Source organism: Solanum dulcamara, chromosome 9 (genome assembly GCF_947179165.1).
Source record: "Solanum dulcamara chromosome 9, daSolDulc1.2, whole genome shotgun sequence".
NCBI lineage: Eukaryota > Viridiplantae > Streptophyta > Magnoliopsida > Solanales > Solanaceae > Solanum > Solanum dulcamara.
In genome coordinates this window covers 7,932,510-7,941,646 of record NC_077245.1, presented here as the reverse complement: position 1 = coordinate 7,941,646, position 9,137 = coordinate 7,932,510, and the positions used below count along the sequence as shown (strand labels likewise).

At 37.9% G+C, this 9,137-nt stretch overlaps 1 protein-coding gene across 1 annotated transcript; it reads right to left on the bottom strand.

Moving 5' to 3' along the window:
• On the bottom strand, positions 1 to 8,198 carry LOC129904649 (uncharacterized). The gene is made up of 2 exons (XM_055980226.1): positions 7,115 to 8,198; positions 1 to 1,858 (listed from the first exon to the last, which is right to left on the bottom strand). Exons 1-2 carry the CDS (start codon positions 7,233 to 7,235, stop codon positions 1,632 to 1,634), a joined length of 348 nt encoding a protein of 115 aa, XP_055836201.1. The 5' UTR covers positions 7,236 to 8,198; the 3' UTR covers positions 1 to 1,631.
• Between the last annotated feature and the right edge of the window lie 939 nt (positions 8,199 to 9,137).

The window sequence follows — 9,137 nt, the reverse complement described above, 5'->3', positions numbered from 1 at the left end:
CTGAACGTCACAAGTACAGAACTGCTACAAAATAAAAGACGAGTACAAGTCCCGAAAGTAGACCGAAAATATATACAATAATTGGCTAGTCTCAAAAGGCAAAAGACGGGTCATCCATACTGAAGAAGACTGAAATGATCCAAAAATGCTAAGTGATCACCCTAGTCTCCAAAGCTGACTCCAACAGGCTCGATTTATCCACAACGATTGCTGGTACTCGGTTTTGCATCATGAAAGTAGATGCAGAGTGTAGTATAAGTACCAAGACAATATGTACCCAGTAGGCATTATAGGCTGACTGAGCAGAATAGGTAAAAACAATATGAAAAAGAGGAATTGCCTAAATAAGAGTCAACATAAGCATCCAAAGGGAAAAGAGAACTACCTATGAGAACTACAACTAATTATACCCAACTGGGCCCCCATAATCCCAGCCGGGACACTCGTGCTCAACTTAAATAAAAACCCAGACGAACCCCCATAAAACCACTGAGTACACAGAATAGCTACAACTATCAAGGCTAGGAACTAAGAATCTGCGATGTCAGGAACCGAAGTACTGTATCATTTCCAAACCCAGAATCTCCAAAAGACAATTGATCTAGGGGTGCCTTAGGGGTTGAGGCCAGGACTGGGACCCAGATGCTCGCCCGAATAATTAAAGTGGCCAAGAAATCCACAGAGATTTACAGCCAGATAGCTGGGACTGGGTATCCGGATACTTGCCATAATACATAAGTACGGTCGATGTTGAGACTCGATACCCGAATGCTCATCGTAATACATCAGTGTAATCGAGGCCAAAACTGGGTACCCGGATGCTCATCATACTAGCAAGCCGGTAGAGGCCGGGGCTAAGTACCTAGATGCTACCCGATAATTCAGAATGAAGGCCAGAACTTGGTACCCGGATGCTCACAGATAATTTATCTCATGATGTCAAACATTCTACTTCCTAACTAGAATACAATAGTACTAAAAAACTTTTCCCAAATGAGTCAACCAATATGCCGCCAAAACTGGAACCAAAGCCAAGGTCAACGATCACGAAATCTATTATGACTGATGTATCACAAAAGTCATGATTATACTAATTTATGGATGAAGATATTTTTAAGAGCAAGGGTAACGCCTAACTAAGACAAACTACCAGGCACTAGCCCGCTACACTATTCTACAAGGATTTAAGTCCACCGGAGCGACATCAGGGCGTTTAAAGCAAGTTTACATCCCATACTACGGCCAACATACTCCATAGTATCAACAACATGCTCATTCAACTCTCTTTATAATATTAACAAATAACGACACGATACACATGCGCCTCTAGACTCCACAAGACCTAAGGAATGGAGCTGTTCCTGACAGGTAGTCAAGAAATCCATGACATCCTCGCCAATGGCTCTAGAAAATATCGGGGGTGACAATCTCTGAAACACCCCTAACATCTTCTGATTCTGTAATGACATCACACCCTCTAAAACTGCTGGCAGGGGTACACCAACTGGTGGAGGCAGCTGAACCTCAAGTGCTGTTTGGACGGGCGGATCCCGCAGTGCTGGTATACTCGTTACTAGGGTTGGGGCCTGTGGTACAACCCCTATAGCCGTGAGGAGCTACACAATCGCTTCCTATAGTGCTGGGGTCATAACTGGTGCAGTTGGGGGTTGTGCTGGTGGTGGTGGTCCCTCTAGCTGAGTAGGAATAGGAGTGTCCTGATGTTCCTCTACTAGTTCTGGCTCTATTTTCGGGTCAGGAGCTGGTGCTGCTCCCTTACCTTTCCTACGAGGATGACCTCTAGGCATGCCAGGCCTTGGTGCGTTATTATGATCAGTGGTACCACGCGTACGAACCATCCCTGTAAAAGAGTGAAACAAATGAGATTTCACGAAATTAATAAGACACAACAATGCACGAAATAATACAATATAGAGAATGTTCCTAATGACATCCTATAGCTCCCCGAAGATAAGTTACGGACGTCTCTATACCCATCCGCGAGACTCTACTAGACATTAGCTTTGTACAAGTGAGATTAATGAACCTGGACTCTGATACCAACTTGTCACGACCAATTTACTTAGGTCATAATGGCACCTACTATAATCCACTAGTAGGTAAGCCAATCCGTCAATCCGGAACTTCAAGTGATGAGTATGAGGGCAAAAACTAAATAAGAGTGATAAATTATAAAGATAGGCAGAAAGAATAAGCGGAAGTGCGGTCAAGGTCGAGACTGGTAACCCGAATACTCGTCATACTAGCAAGCTGGTAGAGGCTGGGGCTGAGTACCCAGATACTCCCCGATAATTCAGAACGGATACCGGCACTTGGTACCCGAATGCTCATAGATAATTTATCCCATGATACCAAATATTCTACTTCCCAACTAAAATACAACAGTACAAAAAATTTGTTCCCAAATGAGTCAACTGATATGCCACCAAAACTGGAATCAGAGCCAAGGTCAACAATCACAAAATCTATTGTGGCCGACGCATCACGAAAGTCATGAATATACTGACTTATTGATGAAGATATTTTTAAGAGCAAGGGTAATGCCTAACTAAGGTCAAACTACCAAGCACTAGCCTACTACACTATTTTACAAGGATTTAAGTCCATCCGAGCGATACCGGGGCATCTAAAGCAAGTTTACATCCTATACTAAGTCCAACATGCTCATTGAACTTTTCTTATAACTAACAAATAACGACAAGATACACATGCTTCTAAATTTCTGAAAAACCCGATAACAAGCATAAAACATAATTTCTAACACTTAAAATATATAATCAAACTACCCAACCCAAATTTCAACTATTTCAACATATTTTTAGATATTCCAGCTCAATCTAAAGAAAAATAAAACTGTAGCCTACCTGTAGGCTAAACACGCGAGCTTCAAATCATTATGCTGGAGTTTTTCCTTTTTGAACTACCTCAAAATGTTACCACGCTATCAAAAACAGAACTACAACATCAATACGGTCGTTTAGACACTAATTTCATAACTTTTTAAGACGAACCAATTTTGGGTTCTAAAATGGAAATTGTTGGACCCGCATATGGAATTCCAAATTTGACCTCTCAAAATAGGTTCCAAACATCACTCCGAGCGTACAAATCAGATTTATAATATAATTTGGGGTGAAAAACTATGCGGGACGAGCATGTAATCAAAACTCATAAATTTCAACTAAAGGACCAAAAATGACAGCATTAAAATCAATAAATTCTGATAAAAATTAGACTCTTTCACCCCAAAAAATTATACTATGACAATCCTTGCGAAAACCCCTCAATATAGTCTCAAAAATCACTCAAAACGGAGTTATATTGAGCAAGATACACTCTTCTAAAATTCAACAAAATTTTATTCCGAAAATAGCCAAATCAGTAACTAAAAATGCATTTTTACCTCAAATGAAGCTTCTCCTCGCATTTATGAGATCACCATGATATTTTTACGAAATTCGCTTGAATTTAGACCCTTGAATTACTAAAATCGAATTTATATATGTCAAGAAATAACTTCTCAAATTTCTTCAAAAACTCAATTCGAAAATGGACACTTATGCAAATAAAATCATGATTTTTCCCTGAATCAAATGCTCTAAATCAGTTTCCAATCTTTCCAATACGTTCTCCATGAAAAATCCCACAAGTTTGCTTTTTGAATCACCCAATTTCGAGTTATACAACTCAAGATAATGGGTTTTAAAGTTGGAGAAAAACACAAAATAAAAGGGCTTGTTGCTGCCGCAATTTTTCTGATTTTGGAATTTTCCAAAATCTCCGATGGGCTGCTCGAAATTCGTTCAGAATCTGATAAAAATATACCAGATATGCTAACTCACTAAATTCGACGTTCCAGAGTCAATGGCGCATTAAGAATTCCCATACGAGATCATTTTAATAAAAAGTGGGTCTCATACCCAAGCGTCATTTTAAGCCACATTCCACAATGGGCCTCAATATTAGTCTGAAAGCCTTAAAAAGCGAACGAAGGGTTGTTCTAGACCAAAATCGACATTTCGAAACTAAATGCGCTGTCAGAATTTTCATTCGAGCATATTTTTCAAGAATATTGATCAAAGTCAACCATATGCTAACTTTCAAAATCAAAAGCGCCAAATGACCCAAACTCGTATCGATTGCCTCAATAGTCATTCCGATAGTGTTACTAGCCTAATTTGGTCATTTCAGAGCTGATGGTACCATCAAAATTTAAATTTGAGATCTCGTTCACCAAAAACTCAAAAAGTTGCAACTAGACCAACTTAGGCATTCAAAATACCAAAATGGACTCAGGACCTCTAAAAATTCAACCAACACTTATTCTAGACCAAAAACTATCTTCCGAATCTAATGGAGTCGTCGGAATTCCATTCCGAGTATCGAAACTCTAAAAGTTGATCAAAGTCAAATCTTAGCCTAAAGTTGATCAAAGTCAAATCAAAGTCAATATAGGAGCGGTGGCAAGCAACTCCTTGAGTCTCATAAAGCTCCTTTCACACTCCTCTGACCACACGAACGGAATATCCTAGCAAGTCAACTGAGTCAAAGGTGCTGCTATAGTAGAAAATCTCTCAACAAAGTGCCTGTAGTACACTATAGTAGAAAATCTCTCAACAGGAAGTAGTTTGTATACACTAATATATGGTGTATATACAATAAAGATATACAGTGGAATTGGCCTAAGGCCCAAAATGCATATGACCCAACAACTTAGTCCAGATATACAGAAACTAAGTGTCGAGCCATATTTTTATATGTTATTTATTATTTATTTATATTGTTTTGGATTGTAATAATTTATTCACTTATGTTATTTATGTTGCTTAGTTATTAATTTTCATTTAGTTTAACTTAATTAGATTCCCCTAAAGATAAACCATTTCATGTTAATTTACTCTTTAAATGATTTACTACATTTACTTAGCCACTTTAATAATTTTTATTTTCTTTTTATATTGTTTCCAATGTATAAGCTTGATTGTTTTTTCAAAATAATTTAAAAGTTTTTATTTCCTTTTAAATTAATATTTTTAAAAGTTAATGAAATAATTTTCAAATCGTCGGATAACCGCGCGTTAGCGACCACTTTGAGTGCAAACACCTTCTCAAAGTGAAAATTTGAATCCCTACCTATTTTCTCTAATTTTAAGACATAAATCTATTAATTTCTTTAAAATTAAGGTTTTTTGGTTTTCCTTAAAAATTAAGTGGCGACTCTCTTTTCTAAAATTATTTTTTTTCTAAAAGTTTAAATTAATTTTAAACTATCTTTTTCTCATATAACAACATCATATTGGGTCCATTCTGAAGGGTGGGTTGCCTTTTCTAATCCTAGTATTACTAAGAGAGATTTGGACAGGACAATGGTCAGAATGAGTTCTAGGGAGATGGACAGTGTCAGATTCTGGGTAAAGGGTTACTAATGGTTATTAGCAAGGCGTCTGTCTAATCTTTAAAAAATTAGGCCTTTCCTGTTCTTGTATGTTTTATTAGTCCAAGTATATTTACTATCGTTAAACCCTAAGTCTATCATTCCACAAGCATTTAGGCATTGACAAAGAAGATTAGCCCTAACGCTATTGATTTGCCCGTCTCCTACCTTGTTTTTAGCTTGGAGGACTTCATTGAAGTCTGCTCCAATTAGCCAAGGACCACAGTAGGTTTGGGAGATTCTGCTAAGGCTTTCCCAGAGGGCAGTTCTATTGAGAAAAACATTGCTAGCTCCATATCATTTTTGTTTCTAGCAGGACTAGCATGGCAGGCTTGTGGAGAGCTACCATTGCCCTGCACTCCCTTTTGAATTTGGCACTAGTAGCACCTCTTGTGTTCCATATGATGAAGTTCATCATTGGGATTGATAATTGTTGTGGGGTTGCTTGTAGTCCCTTCCTTCTTTCCCATTGAGGTGTGTTCTCCCTGAACTCAATTGAGTTTAGGACTAGTGATGGTGGTATGTTCTCCATCTGATTCCTCAGATTCAGAGTCATTTTCATCATCTCTGGTAGATAGTGTGCTAAAATAGCTACACTGTAGGGCTCGCTGAACTCTTTCAGGTAGAGTCTTTCTATAAGCCCTGTCTCTACCTTTGGCTTCTCTAATGCTTCTAGTAGTTCCTCTATTTCCTTATTGGATTGCCTTAGCATTTCTAGAGCTGTAAATGTGGGTTCTTTTAGTTTTTCTTCCATGGTTGGTTGGTTCAGTTGGATGAAGCTTGGGTTCAGATTCTGTGGGTTCAGACTTGGAGTGGGAAGAATGAAAGCTGGGGTTGAAACCATTCCATATCCATATTCCTCTCCACTATTGATAGTGCATTGAGGTTGCTTTGTAGCCCTATTTGGAGTAGTGCTTGGGTCCATAGGTTTTGTCCATTATTGGTGAGTGTTAGGCTCAAACCTTCTCCAATTATTTGGGCCAGTAACCTGGTGTCCTCCAGTACTATGTTGATTGGTTGGTTCCCCAAAAGTATGGTTAGTATGATTGATCTCCCCTAGAGTGCTAGTTCAAGGCATGATTCCAGAATATGATCTGGTGGGGGGTTAGATACAAAAATCAATAGTGGGGGAGAGTTGTTCATTTTCCTAGGAAATTTTTCCTAGAATTTGTTGTTGAGGATTTGGTCCATCCTCATGTTTAGTGGTGGTGGGGGTGGTTTGGAGTTATTAGATGAGATGTTTTGGGTTATTTCATCTACAAGAGTGTGATGATTATACCCTGCTTCGACGACTCCCACAGAGGGAAATTCAATTCTTTCCTTGGGGAGAGACATAGTTGATGAGAAAGTGGACCCCTTAGAGTTATTAAACTCTTTGGAAAGTTGTGGGAATATTATCCCACTTCTATTAATGCAACCGTGTTTTAGGATTTGGTAGTTTTTCTGTGGGTCCCTGCTTTCTAGCCCCAATTTGGTTGAGACTAGTGTTTCCCATGGTGTTTCTTGGGGTTTGCCTCAGCTCCATTTCAGGTTGATAGCCCTGTTTCCTCTTCCCCTTAACTCTTTATTGTGAGAGAGATAGTTGAGAAGGGTGTTGGGAGGGATCCTTTTTCTGAGTTGTACTATGGGGGTTGGGGGATGAGGTGGGTTTAAGAAACTTACTTGTGGCCTTAACTAGGCTTTTTCCTGTGTCGGTGCTTTGTGGCTTGCTCCCCTTGCCTATTTTGTTCTTTCTGAGTTCAGCTTTGCTTTCCCTCTTTTGGGAAATACCACTATCTTCCATTCTTCTTCATTTTGGGGTTTCGCAACTGAGTTTGGATCTAGGAACTATTTTCCAGTAGGTTGTGTATTGACAAATTTTTGATTGATGTGACCAACTTTACCACACAATGTGCATAGGGACCCTTCCCCTTCACAAATCACCTCCTGCAAATGGTTTCCAATTTTGACCTCATTCTTGATCGGGTTCCCTAATGCTACCTGAATGCATATTCTTGCATAGCGGCCTCTCAAAGTCGATGAAGTGCAGGCATCGATTTTCAGTAGCACCCCTAATTTTTTCCCTATCTTTTTCAGTATTTGCTTGTCGTATAAATCCGTCGGTAGGTCTGGGAGTCTTACCCAGATGGCTGTGTGGGTGGGTGCTGATTCGTGGGGGGAAAAGTTTGGTTCCAACTATTTAACACAGAGGAAGCTCCCTAGGATGAATGAAGGTCCTCCTTGGATGGTTTTGTCTCTGTTTTTTGACTTTGCAAACTTCGCTATGTAGAAACCCCAATCAATATCGATTAGGATTAGGTTTTCAGTTAGTTTCCACAAATTTGTAAGCTTGCTTTTGAGGTATTGGTGTGGAATCGTCTTTCCTATTAACTTGATTATGACTGAGAATCTCCATGGTTGGTAGATTCGCTGCTTGTCTTCCATTGAAAGAGGAATGGCATCTTCATGTCTTTCTTCAACGTGATCAGTCGTTGTCCTTTCGTCTCCATCTGCAGTGTTTCATAGTCTCGATTCAGTGTGGGAAGTTTGTCGATTAGGATCTCTTTGAAGGAGAAGCATTGGGGAATTTCCTCATCCCTTTGTATTGGTATGTCCGGTGGGTCCGGGGGTTCAAGCGATATAGTCGAGGGGGGATTCCTAGCATCTGTGATGTTGTCGATCATGTTTTCTCTCTAGAAGAGTCTTTCTAGAAAGCTTTTGTATGATATGTCTTAAAGTGATCTGTAGTATTGGCCGCCACAATATAGTAAGATTATGATATGTATTCTTGAAATAATTTTAACATAAACTTTTTTATTCTTGTATTCATCAAATTTGTTTCGAAAAATATTTTCTTGAGTTGGACTTTATCGGAAATAACTTCTTTATTCCATAAAAATAAGGATATTATAGTGAGTATGTTGTTGTATCCTCTCTAGTGTTTCTTCTCTCTTAAAAACAAAAAAGGAGAAAATATTTTCTTTCTGAAGTACTGTTAGATAGATAAGAATATTTAGTTGTTGAAAAGATTTTTAAGAAAATGAAATTGTAGTTTAATATGATTAAGACCAACCGACAGAATATCTTGAAGAATTCGTGCTCAAAATCTTCATAACTTCAATAATATGAGTAGTTGTTTATGTATATGGTATTCCAAATGAATTTATATTATTAATTAAATTCAATCTGAATAGGCTCCCAATTCAGCCTTTTTCATAGGAAATAATATATTAATTATGTCCTTTTCTCCGTAATTTTTTTACTTTAAGGTGCATCGAATTTGAATACATATGCCGCTACAATAAGCATAAATAAAGAGGTCAAGGGTGTGAGTCCATGCGCTATTGATAAAGAATGGTTTATTTCTAAAATGAAATTTTTCGATATAAATTTAAAAAATTTAAAGTAAGTAATTGAATTTCAAAACGAATACTGAATGCTATTTGAGAAAAAAATAATTTAAGTCTAATTTATTTAACGTACGCCCATATAAATTGGAGTGATAATAACTCATTGGAGTTATTATTATCTTACACATTATATTTACATAAAATAAAAAGTTAATATTTCCTTGTCCTTTAGCAGGCCATTTTAGATTAACTTTTTTTTTTAAAAAAAAAGGTTCAAGACAGAAAAAATAAATGCACTTCATTGTAATTTGTATGCATTGTAAATATCAATGCCGTACAAGTGACGACTTACAGCC